At 46.8% G+C, this 18,154-nt stretch overlaps 1 protein-coding gene across 2 annotated transcripts in view; it reads left to right on the forward strand.

Moving 5' to 3' along the window:
• Nucleotides 1–18,154, forward strand: part of Rgl1 (ral guanine nucleotide dissociation stimulator like 1) — a 250,528-nt gene that overhangs the window by 138,336 nt on the left and 94,038 nt on the right. Inside the window, exons 1-2 of one of the 2 annotated variants that reach the window (XM_050135350.1) lie at nt 5,255–5,562; nt 6,555–6,665. In XM_050135350.1, the coding sequence (XP_049991307.1) occupies nt 5,536–5,562; nt 6,555–6,665 (138 nt within the window). In that variant the 5' untranslated portion in view covers nt 5,255–5,535. Of the gene's footprint in view, nt 1–5,254; nt 5,563–6,554; nt 6,666–18,154 lie in introns of those variants that run through there. The other variant, XM_050135351.1, reaches the window with a different exon arrangement.

Genomic DNA, 18,154 nt, shown 5'->3' on the forward strand with positions numbered 1-18,154 from the left:
TTTCAAAGTATGTTTCTCTTTGTTCAAAAGTCTAAGTGACAACAACCTTTTATAAAAAGCTGAGCCAGACAGTGAGAGCACACACCCTTAATCCCAGCACTCGGGAGGCAGAGGCGGGTGGATCTCAGTGAGTTCAAGGACAGCCTGGTCTACAAAGCAAGTTCCAGGACAGCCAGGACTGTTACACAGAGAAACCCTGTCTCGAGAAACCTTAAAAAAAAAAAAGCTGTATTATATGATGCATTTTAAAGAATAGTTTTATTTATTCTTTGACAATTTCATACATGTATGCCTATGGTCCATCTTAATTATATTTACTCCAACTCTCCATTCTCATGTCCCTCCTGGAAGACTTAAAACTTGATATATTTTAAAACCATGCACATACATGTATATGTGCATTTAAGTGCAAGTGTCATAGAAGCCGTGCATGCCTGGAGCTGAACTTGCAGCTGCCCACTCTGTTGTTGGCAACTGAACTGGGGTCCTTGCAAAAGCAGTATGTGCTGTTGACTTGAGTCCACCTCTGCAAGGCTTTTCTAGAGTGAGCCTTGCCTGCTGGTTCTGTCCTCTCAGTGCCCCTCACTCCGCTTGCTCTGGTCTGCTAGTCTTACTTGCTGATCTTTAGTGCTGGGAAATCACCTTTCACCCAGTTCCTAGAAACTTTTCTTTCCTTTTGAAGTATAATAAATACCTTTAAGATAGTGACAGTATCTAAGAGTTATTTGTCATTCAACCCTATTTATTAGTCCCTTATTGACTTTATAATGCGATTCCCCCATCTAGCTGTCAAATCATCTCTCTCTCTCTCTCTCGCTCGTTATGTTTGGCATCTGCAGTGCTAATAACCATAGCAGATCTCTGTCTTCTCAGCACTGTAAGGGTCTAGCACAAAATGGTGAGAGAGAACCTGGCATCACCTCTGCCTTCATAGAGTTTATAGTCTAGTAAAAGAGTCTTACGGCTGTCAGTGCGAGCATTAACTGACCAAGCTGTGAGGAAAGAGGGATGGGGGCTGTGACTGCACGTGATGAACGTGTTTAGAGCCGAGCCAGAGGAGGCTAGGGTGTCCTCCTCAAGGCCCTCTGGCAGGAGGAGTCGGACATGCCCAAGATGTCTAAAGCGAGCCAGCAGCTGAAGTGTGAGAACACGGTGGGGTGAGGGGAAGGAAGGAGGCTGCGGTGGGCAGAGGCCAGCCTCAGCCAGGCTGTGTGGGGTGGAGGAAGCAGTTAGGCTGTCCTTGGCGACAGGAAGTCCCTAGAGGGGGAAAGAGCAGGAGGAGATGGTAATGTGATTGGAAAAGATGCTTTGGCTACTGTGAGGAGGAGCAGAATGGGTTGAAGTAGGCAGGAACCCTGAGCACTGCCTTTTTCTGTAAATTCAGTAAATTTACAGAAATTTACTGTAGTGGAAAGGACTGTAGTAATTCAGTAAATGTTGTTCACTGGACTGAACACTGTGAGGCTTAGGGCTCTCTGTGATCTTTGTAGAGTGAAATTCTGTCTTCAAGCTATAGAATCTTGAGCTACTTCAAAGAGGGACTAGATTTTTAGTATCATTACTTTCCTGTAGCTTTTGCAATTCTTTAACCTAACACATGGCGGCTCTTACTGCCAATTAGCGTGGAGTAGTCCCCAGGTGTTGGGTGCTGTTCTAAAGGCTTGATGTGTATTATCTCAATACTGGGAGCCAATGACAGATGTGTTTGCATTTCCTGTCTTCTTCATAGGACCAGGAGGCTTGGAGTGAAGATCTTGCCTTAGGGTGAAGTGGCTGTGCTAGACCTCAACTCTAGGTGTCTCTGACTGAAGAGCCCTTGCTCTTTGCCATTTTGCCATGCCAGTCTCCCTTTCTTGAGGCTCACTCCTATGTCAATACCATGCTTTAGCTTTGGGGAAGAAAAGGCAATCTGGCTCATTGTCCAGTCACTCTTTCCAGAGTCACTCACTCACCGTGCCCTCTGCAGTGTGTTGTTACATGCCACACAGAACCTGGCCGCACATGTCAGCTGATTACTCTGTCTTCATCGTTTCATCTCTGTGGACACATTTCTGACTGTGTCCTTTTTTCTTTCACAGAGATCTGTAATTAGATGAGGCATTGATGTGTGTTAGCAACAGGTACGATTGGTGTCCCATAACTCGGCTTCCTCTATAGGTAAGCATCACCAGCAGTTGGAAGTAACCACAACAAATGACGAAAATATTAGTTGAAGAGCATTTGCTGTCATGGCCACAGGAGCCCTCTGCCTCGGGCCTGCCAATTGCTGAATGGTATTTATTTACATTTCCTCCTTCTTCATTTTCCATCCCTTAGGGCAGCCCTTTCTCTAGTTACAATAGGACTGTCTAAAATTGGCTCATAATTTGCCTGCATGAATGGAATAATCTACTTGCAGAACATTGAGAGTTTTAGTTGATACCTTATAGTATCTCTGTGATGATTAACAAGGTCACTTTGAGTTGAGAAAATGACAGTGACTGTCTGTTGTTTAAAGGACATTCATCTTTGACCAAGCGTGACCGGTGCCTTATCCTTTGCAAAACAAGGTTGAAAGTTCAAGCACAAAGCAGGCGACTGGGGCGACCTCAGGGTTTTTTTTTTGTTTTTTTTTTTTTACTTTTTATTTTTTTATTTTATTGTAGGGTTGGCGATTGAACCTAAGGCCTTGTACTGAACACACACTTTATCAATGAGTTGCACCCCCAGCCCAAGCCCAGTTTTCACACTGGAAACAACCATAAGAAACTGACCAGATGCTACTGGGAAACTGAGTGTGGGAAGCTATTGCTAAGCAGCACAGCCTGCAAACCTGAAGACCAGGGAGAAAGAAGCATTCATGGGGTTGTCCAGAGGATCGAGGGCCTCGCATTTCAGCCATGGTTAACTCTTGCTGGAGGTAAAGTTAACAAGTATCTGATTTATTTGTTATCTATTCCTCCAAAATTGTTGTTAGGGATCTACAGAGATTTGAAGGCATAGCTATTAATAAAATTATTGCAAACGACAATTACTAGTTTCATTTCAACTCTATTAGCAATGAGTAGGAAAGGCTGCCCTGTAGGTAGTCGTTGTGGGGAGGATGGGGTAAGGCAAGGTACGGAGGGACCAGAGACCACTCACTTCTTTTCTTCCCACAGTTATTGCTATTACCCCTTCTCTTAGGGCTGCTTTCCTCTAAACTGTTGTTTGTTTGCCTTTTGAGACAGGGTTTCTTTGGTGTTCCTGGAACTTGCTCTGTAGACCAGGCTGGTCTCACAGAGATCCACCTGCCTCTGCCTTCCAAGTGCTGGGATTAAAGGCCTGTGCCACCATCACCTGGCTCCTCTAAACTTTTGATTGGGCATAGGCCATTTTAGGCCAGTCTTGAATCTGGGGCGACAAAGCTGAGGTCTTGTTACTTCTAGCCATCTTGTGTTGGCATTGCCATTTTCAAGACAAATTTTTTAAGTGACTTCATTAAGGTATGAGTGACATGTGACATGTGTATATATTTAATATTTATACTTTGATGAGCTTGGAGATCAGGACAAAGTCATGAAACCATCACCACCATCAAGGCAAGGACAGGTGCATTTTCTTCAGTGTTTCTTCCTGCTCCATTATTATTGCTGCTATCATGTTAACGTAAGATCTGCTCTCAGGAACCTTAAAATGCACAATATGGTAGCTATAGGCCCTTTGCAAAAATGATCTCATATTACTGTAACTTTGTATTCTTGGGCCATTACCTTCCTAGCCTCCGACTCCCATACACACCAGGCGTCACTGTTTTCTTCTGATTGTATGTGTTTGGCTACTCTGATTTCGTATGGAAGAGAGATCTTACATTATCTTTCTGAGCTTGACTTCTTTCCCTCAGCATAGCATCTTCCAGGTACATCCACGTAGTCACAAATGACAGGACTTGTGTCTCTCTAAAAGCTGGACAATCCATTGCATCACATTTTCTCCCGGGCTCCTGGGATACTCTGTCCTAAGCACTGAGCACAGTGGAAGAAATGTGTGTATGTGTGTATATGTTTGTGGACGTGTTTGATATTTAAATTTCTGAAACAGCCACTTTGGTTGAAAAAGGACATTCTTCTCCCTACACAGTCTTGGACCCCTGAAGCTTGGGGCTGTCCAAGGAGCTTCTGATGGAGTGACTTGAGGACACTCTGAAGTGCGCAGAGAGTCCTTGCTTCCTTGGTATGCCCTTGCTGTCTGTCGTTTCTGCTCTTCTGGGGACATGGCTCATTTGATCTCCTGACATTTCAGCTCGTGATGTATTTATTACTAATCAAAGCTCAGTGCTATGCCTTAGCACAGCAGTTAGGAGGAAGTCTTTTTCAAATTGATCAGGGCGTGACGCCTGTAAAACAAACGAGCCCTAAGGGTTTTGTGATTGGTGTGGAGTTCTGGAAGGGGGTTTGGTTGCCTTGTAACCAGTTATCTCTTTCTGTTGATTTATTGAAACTAGATCTTTTAAAATGTAATATATTGTCGCACATAGATCTTTGTGTTAAGATAAAATTCTCACCAGCAGCATCCTCTGAAAGACTTTCCCTGCCGCAGTTAATCTCACTGGGTCCTCACAGTGCAGACAGCCCATGGCCACTCACAGGGACTCCAGAGACCCCAGGACTACTTATGGCCCATTCTACATACTGTCAGATCCAGCAAGACCCTCCCCAACTTTGTCTGCCCTCACCCACAGTAGTCAGAAGGCCTTAACTAAGCCTTATCAGGACGGGTGGTGGAGCTGATGCCTGCCTGTAATCTTAGAACTCAGGGTACAGAAGCAGGAGGATTGCCACAAAAGTTCCAAAAGTTCAAGGCTAGCCAGGGCCACCTTTTGTCAAAAAAAAAAAAAAAAAAAAAAATGAAAATGAACAAGAATGGACTGTAGGAACAGTCCAGGCAGTTGCAGGTGCTTGGTAGGATAGAGCCCCCGGGCACGGTTTTTAGATACCCAGGTATCTTCTGACTTTATCCTAATAAGAAGCTTCCCTGAAGCCGAGGGCCCTCTGATTTAATTACTCCAAATTCAAAATAGCAAGCAGATCACATAAGTGTCCTTCATCCTGAATTTCCCCAGTTTCCTTCAGCGAAGCAGGCGGCAGAGGCCGCGCACACATGTGGTGTGGCACACATGGTTCTATTTTGGCACCTGGTGGCCACCAGGAACTCCCCCCCCCTCCCAACAATGAACCGGTCTACTTGAAAGCATCGTTTCCCAACCACTCCAGAGCTGGAGAAACGATTGCTCACTGCCTTGATCCGCGGGGCTTCCGAAAGGGAGAGTGCTCTCGCAAGCACAAACAGGAAAGCCTGACATCACGGAGTGGCGGGGAGGAGTCTGTGGCCGCGGGCTCCCGGGCTGCTCGCTCGCTCGCTGGCCGCTCTCCTTTGTGGCCGAGTCGCGCGCGGCGGCGGCGGGGCAGCAGGACGCGTGGGAAGCGCGGGGACCCGGAGCCGGACCAGAGAGACGCCGGGGCTGCCTCGGAGCAGGGCGCATCATGCAGTGTTCGCGTACCGGAGAGAAAACTGAGAATGAAATTGCTTTGGCAAGCTAAAATGGTAACGCGAGTTCCCTGCCTTTCCCGGACGCTTCTCTGCTGGGGGAATCCTCACACCTCCCGCTTTCTCGGGCCGGGTGGTTAGAGTCTTGTCGAAGTGTCGAGCCGCCCGGACCCGCGCTCCAAGGGAGCTTTCTCACTCTGCTTTGTGTCCCTCCTCTCTGCGCCTCTTCTCCCTAGAAACGCTGCCTGTGTACTCAGGCATCGCCCGCGGGGTGTCTGGGACAGATGCGTGTCAGGAGAGCAGAGCTTGGAAAGAGCTTGGAAGTCAGTCTGGGGGAGCGGTGCAGCCTCTGCCTCCCCGCAGCAGCCCTTCAAGGCAGATCCGAGGTTTAGCAGGGGGCAAAGCTATCCACTGGCTCGCTGTGTGAATTTCAGTGGAAGCTGCTTGAGGATGTGTGGCTTTCTCTGCACTTGCCGGAGTTGTTTTTACGGAAATAAAAACTTTCCCCATTCCCCCTAACTTTTTTGGGTTTCAAAACAGTAAGAGGAGAAAAAGATACAACTTCACTTCCCAAAGAGAGCTTTTGGCATTAACACACGTGTTTGCGGGAGTTTAAAATCGACATTGCTCAAATGTTTGAGCACTTAGACTCCGAGGGATAAACTTTTGTTTTTGCCAGTGAGTTATTTTTCGTTTCACTTAAAGGGACAGACTTGATCAAAATTAAACCACAGTTTCCTTATGAAGAAAAAAAAAACTTGTAAAAAAAAAGATTTAAGATATGTGGCTAGTCTAGGAAAAATAACTGAACTGGAGAAGTCAGAGGATCCTGATACCACAGGAAAGGGCTGTGGGCCAAGACAATCTCAGCCTTGCCTATTGCAATGTGTCTTGTATGCTCTGATTGGAATATGTATTCCCAACAGCCCATCTTGGGCTCTGAGTGCTGCTGGAAGCAGGGAAGCAGCGCGGAGCGTGGTTAGCAAGGGGGGGAAAACACCAGCAGACGCACCGACCCTCTTTCTTTCTCTCTATCCCATGCTTGGCAGAGCTCGATTCAGGACTGGGGTGAAGAAGTTGAGGAAGGAGCTGTTTACCATGTCACCCTCAAAAGAGTCCAGATTCAACAGGCGGCCAATAAAGGAGCGAGATGGCTAGGGGTGAGTAGAGCTTCCTAGATCCTGAACTTTGGAACGTCAGTGTCTGCTCTTCTGTGAATATCATTATTATTTAGCTAAGGCAGTCTCTCCCCCGCCCCCCCGTTGGCCTTAAAAAGGAAACTGCTGATGGCCAAGTGTTTGCACTAGCTGTACAGGTCTGTTTTAGTACTTGGTGTTTTCCAAAGCATCTTCCCCAAGTTTGTCAATAATTCAGAACCTTCCGGAAACATCTTGAGGTACTTGGCAAACAGACTAGGGGTGGCGTGGCAGAAGATGACAGACACATGGAGAACCGGCCGGAAAGCATAGCTTGGTTCTGCAAGTGTCATAGCCACTGTGCCCAGAAGGCACCCTTTCTTCCCTTATCCCAGAAACTAAGAACACACAAGCAACAGGCCCTTACCCTGCTTCTTCTGAGGGGGCAGGTTCCCTCTGTGAACTTTCTAGTGTGGGAGGAGGCTGATGCATACTTAGGCTGATCCCTGTAGAGTATGGGGCATGGAGTGGAGACACTTGGTAAAAGCTGCTTTCCGTAAACCATTGGGGAGAATCATGTGAGTTCTTAATTTGCCCGGTGAATCTTTCAACACATCCCAAATGAAGGACTGTGTGAGACAGAAAGCCTGGCAGCAGGAGCACTCCTTGGGAGGACATGTGGGAGAAGGAAGGAATTCTTCAGCTGGAGAAGAGAATGTTTATGAATGACATGGGAACCTGGGGAGGGAAGAAGCGATGGCTGGAGGGTGTTCTCTTGGCTTCGATGGAGCCATGCTGGGGCTTTTGTGGGTGATGACCTGAAGTGGGGAGCAGATACCTGCATCGCAACTTATCGACTTTAGTTTCAACACTCAAGGTCTGGAGCAGTGTCTCCAGGTAAAGTGTGGACTGTCCAGGCTGTCCTGGGAGGAGCGGAGGCGACATGACTTGTAAGTCTCAGTATTTGGAGGCCGGAGGCCAGGGGCCATAATCTTCTGCCATGGCTGCTGACACAGGATTTTTCTTTTCTCATGTTGGCCTTCCCTGCTCAGATTTCCCTGCTCCTATGCTTGGGTCAGGATACTTTGGACTAGGACAGTTAGTTTGTTGGTGACTCCGAAGATGTGGCCTACAAAGACAGGCACTTTCTCAGTGAAAAGTAGCAGTTTTTCCGTACCAGGCATGTGCCTTACTCAGAACGTGGTCCTAACACGAACTGTGTGGAGAGCGCTGGCAAGTCGCTCTGTTGCTTCTCTTGGCTTTGTGTATATTATTTAAGTGTGATGTTGGCATGGTGTTGACCTGCATGGCTATTTCTAAAAGATTGATAAGCTCCGAACCAGTCGTCTTCAAACAGCCTTTGCGTTTCTGGGTCGTTCTTCTCTCTCTAATGATACAAATGTTGCATGGGTGGCAGTGTTGGTGTTTAGCCAGATATGGTAGCGAGGAGCGTAGTGGGAGCAATACAGGGACCCCACCCCAAATAAACTGTCTCTCATTTAGATGTTGACAGCCACTTAGTGATTACACTGGATTCCACTTCTCCCCTCATCCAGCTTCTCTCTGTAGCCTTAGATTTATTAGAGTTCAGAATAGCTAGCTCTGAGTGAAACCGTCGGTCTGAGATATTGAGAAGGATCATGTAAAATTGTTACTGGTTCTTGGAGGAATCCTGCCCTCCTCAATTTGACAAGTGACTTGGGGACACCACACATCATCAAAAGTCAGAACTCTTCACCTTAAATGCCACATGCTTTCTTGTCTTAGGTGCCTTGTGGAGAAGCTCTGTTTTTGGTCTCTGAAAACCCCAGACTTAATTTGACTCAACCAGTTGAGACACGGAAACTATGAAATCTTTCTCTTTTCTCCCATTTGGTTTCCTCGTGTTTGTTTTCCTACATTCCAGTAACCTATTCAGCATTCTTTAAAGTGGACAATTTTAGAGTTAATGGGGTTGAGGTGAGGAAGACGCTTCATGCATACTGGGATCTGACAACAGCTTTTATGGGGGAGGTGCCATTATGAAGCCTCTTTCTTTTATATACAAGAAAACAATGCCCAGAGTGAGTCACTTGCTCACAGGGTCATAGAGTTCAGAAATAGTACAGGCTGCATTTGTATATGTTAGCTCTTTGCTGTCAAGAACTACCCAGACTCTAAAGGCTGTTTCCATAGTACTTGAGGATATCATTGGTGCCCAAGAACAAGGACACTTCCGGCATGCTTCCCCTAGAGATCACTCCTGGTGCAGGATTTCAGAACTAGTCTTCTGATCTTCTTTATGCCTTGAATGATATCCAGAGCTGCAAAATATGAGATGGATTATGATGATGTATATCTTACTGATAGGCTTATCACTTAGGATGTGTAAAGTTTGGCACCCGACAGGAGTGTACGAGGTCCTTTAGCATGTGCATGTGGGCATAGCCTTGGTACTGGGTTTGTAGTGCTATTCAAAAAAGTTATTCAGAAAGCATCAGGAATTCAAGGTCATCCTCTTCCACATAGTGATTTCAGGGCAGTCTGAGCTGCCTCAGGCCCTGTCTAAATGACAACAATGACAACAGTCCCCAAATCAAACCAAGTTTCCAAAGATGGACCACAGTTTTTATATTTCTAGTGGTAAGATTCGGGTTAATTAATATTCAGTTCTAGGAAGTATAACTAAATAATGACACACTTGGGGCCAGAAAATGGCTCAACTGTGAAAAGCACTTGTTGCTCTTGCAGAGAACCCAGGTTTGGTTCCCAGCACCCACATGGTGGCTCACAACCACCTGGAACTCCAGTTCCAGGAGATGCAATACCTTCATGAAGGCGAAACACTCAGACACATAAAACAAGTAAATCTTAAAAAGGTACAGAATAATTACACATTCTTAGATATGAAGTACATAAGCCAAAACACTTAAGTTATACCATTTTTTTTTCTTAAGTTGGTGCTTTTGTTTGTGATCATTTGAGAAGAACCCTATGGCAATGGTCCTAAAATAGATACTGAGTGTGATCCGGGCCTGGCTTGCTCAGACATGCAGTGGTAGTCTCTCCCATTGACAGTGTGGGTATATTGACAATAGCAGTGAAACTTGACCCATTTTTTCTTTACAATAATACCTAAAGTTGGGACAATTTCACCAATGCATATCCCTCAAAGTGGCTCCAGTCAAGCCATAGACTCACACAAGCCTAAGGCTGGAAGAGACTTTAGAAATTAATTTCAGCCAACTGTTCTTTTAGTTTGTAGCATTTTGGAAGGGCAATTGGTCAACTCATTTTTTTGTCTTTGATACCACCATTGCAGTATACATCCACAGTGACAGGAACAATGAATTGGAAAATACCAATGTTCTCTGAAGTAGGAAAAGTCCCTGAAGGGACAGGAGAAGAGCATTCTGGGAAGGGGTTTTGGAGTCTGCAGAACAGGACAGATTTGTGGCCCAGAAAAACGTTATCAACACCTAGGATAAACATAACATTGAACTGTTAGTAACAGGCTCACTTTGCATCCTTCAGGGAGTGGACTGGGTCAGGGGATGGTAGTCTCATGGTTTTTCTCACTTCTATACTTCAGTAGTCATGTGACCCTGTGGTATGGTCCTGGTACCCACTTTCCAGTGTCTAGTGCTTGTCACGCTCTTGCACACTCAACTCTTGATGAGTTGAAAGTTTTGGTAAGTAGGAGACAACAGTAAACTAGAAGAGGATGGACTACAGAAATAAAAAGATGTGGGAAGCGTATGTAGATGTATGTTGTAGGTGGACTGTGGGAGTGCGCTGGTGACCTATGGATCGAGGCATTCCTTCTCGGTCACACTGTTCGTGTGGACTCTCCCTGATAGTGGCCGTGGTGTTACTGTGCATATTGCGTTCCTGTGGGGAGCTTCCCTGAGTTGTCAACTAACTTGGATGCTGGAACTCAGATGAGCTGTGCCTCTGTGTGTCCCAGAGCATCCGGGGCCTTGTTATGTGCTTACCTCGTGCTGCTGTAATTGTCTGTTTGTTTATACTTCCCCTAGACGGAATCATGTAACTACAGCCATTAAATGTTTGTTGAATGGGTAGATCATGCTTCATCCTTCTTTGTGGGACTAATATTGTCTTGATTAATATGAATGTATGGTTGCTTCTCATTTAAAGCCAAATCACTATGAAGACGTCAGCCTATAAGGAGGAGCAGAGGGGCGTGGGAGCAAGAAAATCAATTAAGTAATGATTATTTATAGCTGTCTCAACATTCTTTCTGGAACAGAGCAGGGCACACACAAAGATAGCGATTGTTCTTTGTAACAACAACAACAACAACAAAACATTCCCAGTGCCTTTTAAAACCCTGAGCTCCGACTCTGCCTGCCTGTGGAGGAGCTCTGGAGAAGGAAGGGCAGCATGTGAGTTAAGTCCTAGCAAGCAGTGCAGTTCTGTGTGGCTGGAAAGAGGAGTAGGGTTGGAACAGAGAGGAGATAAGCCCCAGAGGAGCCTCTGGTTCACTATTGGTCATCCCTGTCTTCAGCTAGGAAAACAGGCCTTGGGCTGAGCTGTCATGTCTGCTGGAATGTTTAATGTAGGCTTTGGAAAGTAAAGCTCAAAATTTAGCAGCCATCTGAAAACTAAGCAACTGGTATTTTTCATTTTGACCTTGGGAACATGTTTCTCAAATGATTAGTCCAATAATGAGGTAGCTTGTGCCAACCAAGACTGCACAGCCGTTAGAACTGCCTGAGATACCAGTTTCTTGTCTTTCAGTGCTTTAAAAATCTCTTAAGGTCTGCATAAGGAATAGGTAATATCCAGTTAAGAATATCCATTTCAGTTTATCGATCCATAGAATACTAAATTTAGTTTTAAAAAATGTTTGGCTAGGGGCCGGAGAGATGGCCCAGTGGGTAAGAGCACTGGCTGCTCTTCCAGATGATCTGGGTTTGATTCCCAGCACTACACGGTGTCTCACAATCCTCTGAACTCCAATCCCGGAGGATCCAACGCCCTCTTCTGGCCTCTTTGGGTACTGCATGCATATGGTAAAGAGGCAAAACATAAATATATAAAAATAATAAATAAAATGTTCACAAATGCTCAAAACCCCATTTCTACCTTTAGCAAATAAGAGCAGCATGAGCTTTAGAGGTATATTAACTCTTTATACCTAAAAGTATGCATCCGTTTCCTACCACAGACGTATTTCTTTCTTCTCTTAAGCTACATGGTAAGTCCTTTGGAGTTTTGAATTAAGAAAGAAATGGAGAGATATGTGCCATGCCTCTCTGTATTAGCTCGTCGGAATCTGCCACGACACGGGCCTGTGTGTTTTCGTCTCCTTTCTCCCCAGCATAATTTCCTTTTACACTTCCCCTTCTAAGGGATCTGACTCTGCCATGACCCTCGTCCACGCGCTGCCTTAGAACATGCACAAAAGTCAAGGAAAACATCTCTGCCATGATGTGTATTTGGGCAGAGAAGTCGATTTCTATAAGCAGAGCAAGACAAGTGCTGGAAAGGGGGAGCGGTCCTACAAGTTACTTCATTCCCTGAGAGACTCAAGCCAGCAGTCTGTCTGTGGCTGGCCAATGGGTGTGGCTAGTTGCTCAGAGTTGCTGTGGAGTTCTCTGGAGCTAGCTTCTGGGTCATTTTCGGGCAAACACAATCAACATTTCACAGATAACATGCTAAATATGGGGATACAGAGTTCAGTGAAACAGCCTTCTAAAAGGGTTACAAGCAGGGGAAACAAAAAGCCAACCCGATTCCAGTACGTTGTGGTGGACGTGATAGCTGCTGGGGTCTGTGAAGAGACAGGGGTGGCGGGCTGCCCAGGTGTGCTGCGCTGCAGGGACGGCTCCTCCGTGGAGGACCATGGCTGAGGAGGGGCCTAAAGCTGGTCTTAGGGCCCTGAAACTTCAGAGAGCACAGCGTGTGGGGAGGCAGGGAGGCCAGCGGTGGGATTTCTGTGTGAGGCTCAGCCTGGGGGAGAGGCTGGAACTTGGTGGGGAGATTGACAAGAAAGGGGGCGTGAGAGAAAGGCAGGAACCGGGCATGAAGAGTCGTGACTCTTAGCTGTGGGGACACCAAGCTGTGGAATTGGAGTTGCCCTATGATGGGGCCATCACAGTGAAGGGCTTTAAACAGGGCAGTGTGACCAGATGTGCGTTTTAGAGTAATAACGGAGTCTGAAGGAGGATGAGGGAGGATGTGGTGGAAGGAAGCCCGACTGGAGCCAGGGGACCCCACAGGAGGCATGTGTGGTATTGGGGTGAAGACCTGAGGGGAGCCAGTGACAGCAAAGTGAAGAGGCCTGGGGAAGAGTGAGTGTCGTGTGTGTGTGTCTGTCTGTCTGTGGTGGTGGTGGGGTAGATGGGGTCCCATAGGCAGGCAGAGGTCTTGAACGCTTGGTTTTTCATGAACTGGCCAGACCAAAGCTGGCCTGCTCTTTTGGGGACAGTGTCACTGTCCTCTCCTTGGGTCAAATGTACTAAGGTAGCACACTAGCAATGCCTCCTTTCCCAGGAAGGGAAACTCCAGGTCTGGGTGTGTGTGATGCGTGGTGACCAGAGACCTAATCTCAGTGAAGGCTCACCAAGACAGAGGCAGGGAGCCCTGCATAGCTTCTCAGATTCCAGAGGACTCTGTGGCCTGGTTCTTCTGTTTTGCCCTGCGAAGGAAACAGTGTATCTGTAGACAAGCAGGGAGAGTGAATGCAGAGCCCACTGTCCTGTGATCAAAGAGCTGTATTCTAGACAACAGTATTTAAACTGATAGTCACGTTGTTAGGGACACAAGACATTTTACAGTTAGGTGTTCTGCTCTTTATCTCTGTCCCTACTCAGTGTCCAGCCCGCCTGGCCACTGTGTGTCTGGGCTGCTGGCATTCCTGCCTTTGGAGAATCACTGCGGTTGCTGGCTCTCTCTCCCTCTGCCCCCTCTCTCCCTACAGCCTACATGTGCAAGTATTTTCTCACCCTTTACTTTCCAGGACTTGTATTTATACTGTCACTTTTCACTGGATAATTGATCAAACCTCACCCTTTGGTCACCTCTCGGCCATGTGGTCGTTGAGATCGCCTGACTAGCTGTAATCTGACAACTGCCTTTAGTTTTTTTTTTTTTTAAGACTACAAATAGAGGAAGCACCAGAGGAATAAAGATAGAACAAGCCCCCAGCGTTCAGTGGGCAACCAGTTAGTTGCCTGCTGCGGGAAGTCTGTGCACATAGAGAAAACCTGCTCTTACATGGCTCCTTCAGCCCCCACTGTAGGAAGGCTGGGTCTCAGCCTTGCTATGGCCCAGGCTCTGCTCTGATGATGGGGCCTCTCTAGCTTCTTTCTCCAAAGCCATTTCTTCTTTACTGTCCAGAATGTGACTCCTCAGGGTACCAGTGGTGGCAATTCTGGAAGAGATGATTGTCAGTGGTTTTAGATAGGTTTTGAACTCTCATTAAAACCACAAATAAACAAATCCTGACATCTTCTAGCTTTTTATTGCTCGATGTAATCCATTTATGTGAATTCAACAGTAAACCGTATCCCATGTACATAAATCCCAGAGGTTTCTGGTATGTTTGCTTTTATGTCAACTATTCAACAATGCTTCCCTTTTAGAATATTTTCATCTTTCATAAAAGTGAAGCCAAGGCCGAATCTTTTATTTCATGATTCTAAAGACAGTTAGAAGGCCCAGACCATGTCTTTTCTGCTGACAGGCTGCTGTTGGTCACCCCACCGGCCGAGTCTCTGCTGGCCCCTCACCAGTGACTCTTGCCTAGTCACAGGCCTGCGACTTCGTTACTGGGACGGTGGGCTTGGAATCCATGGATGGTTCTTATCTCAAAGTTAAACACACGGACATTTAATGGATATAGGTAAAAATAACCGAAGCTGGATTAGAAGCTGGTTAAAAATACAGTGCTTTATGGTCCTTCCCCAGTTGAAAGTGCAACACTTGAGGTTGTTCATTGAGGTAACTGATAACCTCAAATGGAAAACTCAAGAAATCGGAAGCATTGGGTTAGTGTGCAAGGCATCGGGAAAAACCTGGCTGTCTCTGTCCAAAGGTCGACTTCGAATGGCAGACACAATAAACAAAGACTTCCTTAAAAATGACTTAAGCAAGCATTAGCTGGGAGAGCCCAGCACCCTCAAGGCCTCTGGGGAATTAGCACGCTGGTCTTTGAACTCTCCCTTGTTTTCCTAGGAGCTGGGCCCTCCTGGCTGTGCTTGCCTCTCAGGGATATTTCCTGTGGGGGGCCTGGGTTAGGAAGCCTGCTTGATGGAATCAGATAGATCTGCTAAGAAAATTCATCTCGGCCTCCCACGTGCTGGGCCGGCTGGAGCTAAGAGGTTGTGCACCCCCTCCCTCTAAGCCTGGGTCCCTCCACTGTGGAGAGGATCCATTGCCTTTCTGATCTCATTGTTCTGGGGTAGGAATGACTCATGCTAGTAAGGTGCTTGCATAGCACCTCGAATCTGGTGTACACTTGCTCACTAGCTAGAGGACCTCGTCCGCTCCCCACTGTGGAAGCCGCTTTTGAGCCTAGCCGTAGAGCTTTAAAGAGGTCTGTATGGCTCTGCTACATGGCCCCCTGAAGCTCGGCATTATGAGCAACCTCAGGTTGCTTAGGAAACTGTATTAAGCATGTCCCCATCTCTGTCCTCTCATTTTACACGCAGTAGTGCAAGGCCAAACCATGGCAGGGGTTCGTAAAACTTGCTTATTCAAATAATAGTTCCCTTTCTCATGGCTCTGACAAAATGCTATATATAAGTGCTTCAAGGGGTTTGGTGTGTTCACGGCTTTGGAAGTTTCGTCTGTCATGGGAGGGATGGGGTGGAGGAACAGTTTGTAGCGCTGTGGACAGGAAACGCAGAGGAGAAGTGACAGAAAAGGTATGTAGTACAAGACACTGCTCCGAGGGTACATCCCCAAGGACCGACTTCTTCTGTCAGGGTCCATCTTTGTGTCCACCACCTCCCAACCGGCAGTTAGGTCCTAGATCCGGAAACAGATTAAGCCCAAATTGTCAGAGTGCTCTTGCTGCCAGGCTTCAGGGACAGACAGGGCCCAGAGTATGCTTTACTGGTGTGTGGGTGCTGGACCAAGCCAGGGGATAATCGAGATTAACCCTCATGAATATCTGGTGTTTTCTATGTCTGCCCACCTGCACAGTGCAAGGCTAAATCACTCCTTAGGAGCCAGTGGTTTGCATCTCAATTTCCTTCTGTTTTTCTATACTTAATTTGATGGTAATATTTTTATGTTTTTTTTTTTTTTTTTTAACAGGGTGGGAGTAGTTAGGGGTCCTTGCTGCTCTTGCTGAGGACTGGTGTTGAGTTCCCAGCACTCAGTAGGGGTGGCTTACAATCACTTGTAACTTTAGTTCTGGGAGATCTAACACCCTCCTCAGGCCTCCATGGGCACAGCACCCCCCATATACACATACAGGTATATAAAACTTGAAAAATGATAAACTTTGTAAAGATACCCAGTAGTGGCAGTGTTCTGTCTTCTATCTGTGATATTTCTGGTGGATAATGGGAAGGGAGGAAACAGTTCTATTTCATTATATTAGACTCAGTTGGACAATATTTAGGGCACTAACAAATTGTGCTTGCAGGTCCCTAATATGGTGTGGGACAATGGTAAAACCTCTCATTGTTCACTTGCTGATGGGTTAGAATACTTGAGTTCCAAGCCAGTAGTGAACTGCTTGACTCTGAGACTGCCACGTGATCTTTAAGTCCTGTGGTTCTGTAAGGTGAGGTAGCGCTTGTTTTCCCTTCTGCCTGTGGGTTGTATGAGGTTATGTAGTTAGCTAATATCTATCGCTGAGTCGTAGTACAAACAGAGGGAATCCTTCTTGTTATTTAGCCTCTCTACTCACCACCCAGGGGCCTGATGGACATGTTCTGCTCCTTAGTCCCACCTCCCTCCCCTCATTCTCTAGGAGATGGGCTGTGTTTTCCTCTTTCCACCTTCTGCCCACCTAGTTGGGTGCAGTGAGGATGCCGAGCCTGGGGTTGTCTATGGATAACCCTTCCTCGCAGGACTCTGAAGAGAGCTGCCGTGAGCATCTAGCACAGGAAAGCTTTCCACTTCTCTCTTGGATGCTCCTTTTTTCACTTTTAATTTTCTGCACAGGGAGTGGTAAAGCAATAGCAAAATCAGCTCTCAAGTTGAGGCCAATGTGGGATTTGAACTTGTGATCTAATGCCAGAGGCAAGACTATTACTGACCATCCAGAACCCACCTTCCTACAACATAGGCATTTAAAACACTTCCTTCGAGTAGTCCTGTGGCTGCTCTCCGTGCTTCCTTCCCACCCCAGCCCCTTTCCTGTGGCATGGGGGACACAGTTCTAAAGTCCCATTTTCCTCCCTGCCTTTCCACTTGCTTGTTACAGATGCTTCCTTCTTGCCTTCCATCTCTCCTGTGTGAGTTCCTTTTTTTGTTCTTGTTCCTTCCTGTCCTTTCTGGGTTAAAAATAGTCCCCAGGGTTTTTGACTGGTTGGCCACAGATCTGACCTTCCTTCTATTCAAATGGGCCTCTCCCGAGATTCTTGTGATGCTGTCCTATCCAGCTGAGAGAGTCGCACCTCAGGACCCATGCTGTTAATCTGTGCCTGCTCTCATCTGATTTGTGGGGCTAACCGACCCTTGTACCCAGAGCGCGGGCTGAAAATTAAGTCTCCTGTACCAAGAGGCTTAATCAGTGACTTGCTCACTCTGCTCCTGATAAACAGTGAGCTCTCTCTGCCTGCTGACTGCGTGTGGTGCAGACGAAGGGACTCACAGTGACATTCATCCTCATGTGACGCGGTGACACTGTAGTCAGCACAGGCTCGTGAACCAGCTTCCAAAAACCATGCTAGCCAGGGCATCCTGGGGCGTGGGGCTCCTGATGTTCTGTCCCCGAAAGGTCTCTCGTTGCCTCAGACATTTCTCTATGAGCCACCCTTGCTTGGGGTTGGAAGATTATGTTGTTCTTTACAAACTAACTTCTTAGCCGTTGATAACTGAGACAGTCCCCAAACGAACGTACTCCGGGACAAACGCTTGATAAACTGGGGATGACCAGTGGCAGAAGTGCTTGCCTGAGCCTCTTCATTATACCTAGTGAAGTTCATAATCCGATTCACGCTTCCTGTGCCACGGCCTGTGCCATTGTGTCTGCCCGCTAGGCTTCCAGTCTCAAAGACTGATGGGCAGCTCTGCCTACCTTTCAAGTCAGCTCAAATGCCATCTTTTGTCGTCTATTTTCCTAACCTCTTCTGGACTTATTGCCTTTGGGGGAGCAGGGGTGTCCTTACTACTTACCAAAAGCTCCAGCACAGCATTTGACACGGTGATATTTTTGTTTGCTTGAGACAGGGTCTTGCTGTGTTAGCCAAGGCTGGCCTCAGACTCACTGGGTAGCCTGGGCTGGTGTTGAGCTTGTGTTTTTCCTACTTCAGCGTCCTGAGTGTTGGGAGTACATCATCCGTGGTCTTTAGTTTCCTTTTCCTTCACCCTGTTCATTTCAGTGCCCT

Source organism: Alexandromys fortis, unplaced genomic scaffold (genome assembly GCF_014885135.2).
Source record: "Alexandromys fortis isolate MF-2015 unplaced genomic scaffold, M_Fortis_MF-2015_v1.1 scaffold_21, whole genome shotgun sequence".
Taxonomy (NCBI): domain Eukaryota; kingdom Metazoa; phylum Chordata; class Mammalia; order Rodentia; family Cricetidae; genus Alexandromys; species Alexandromys fortis.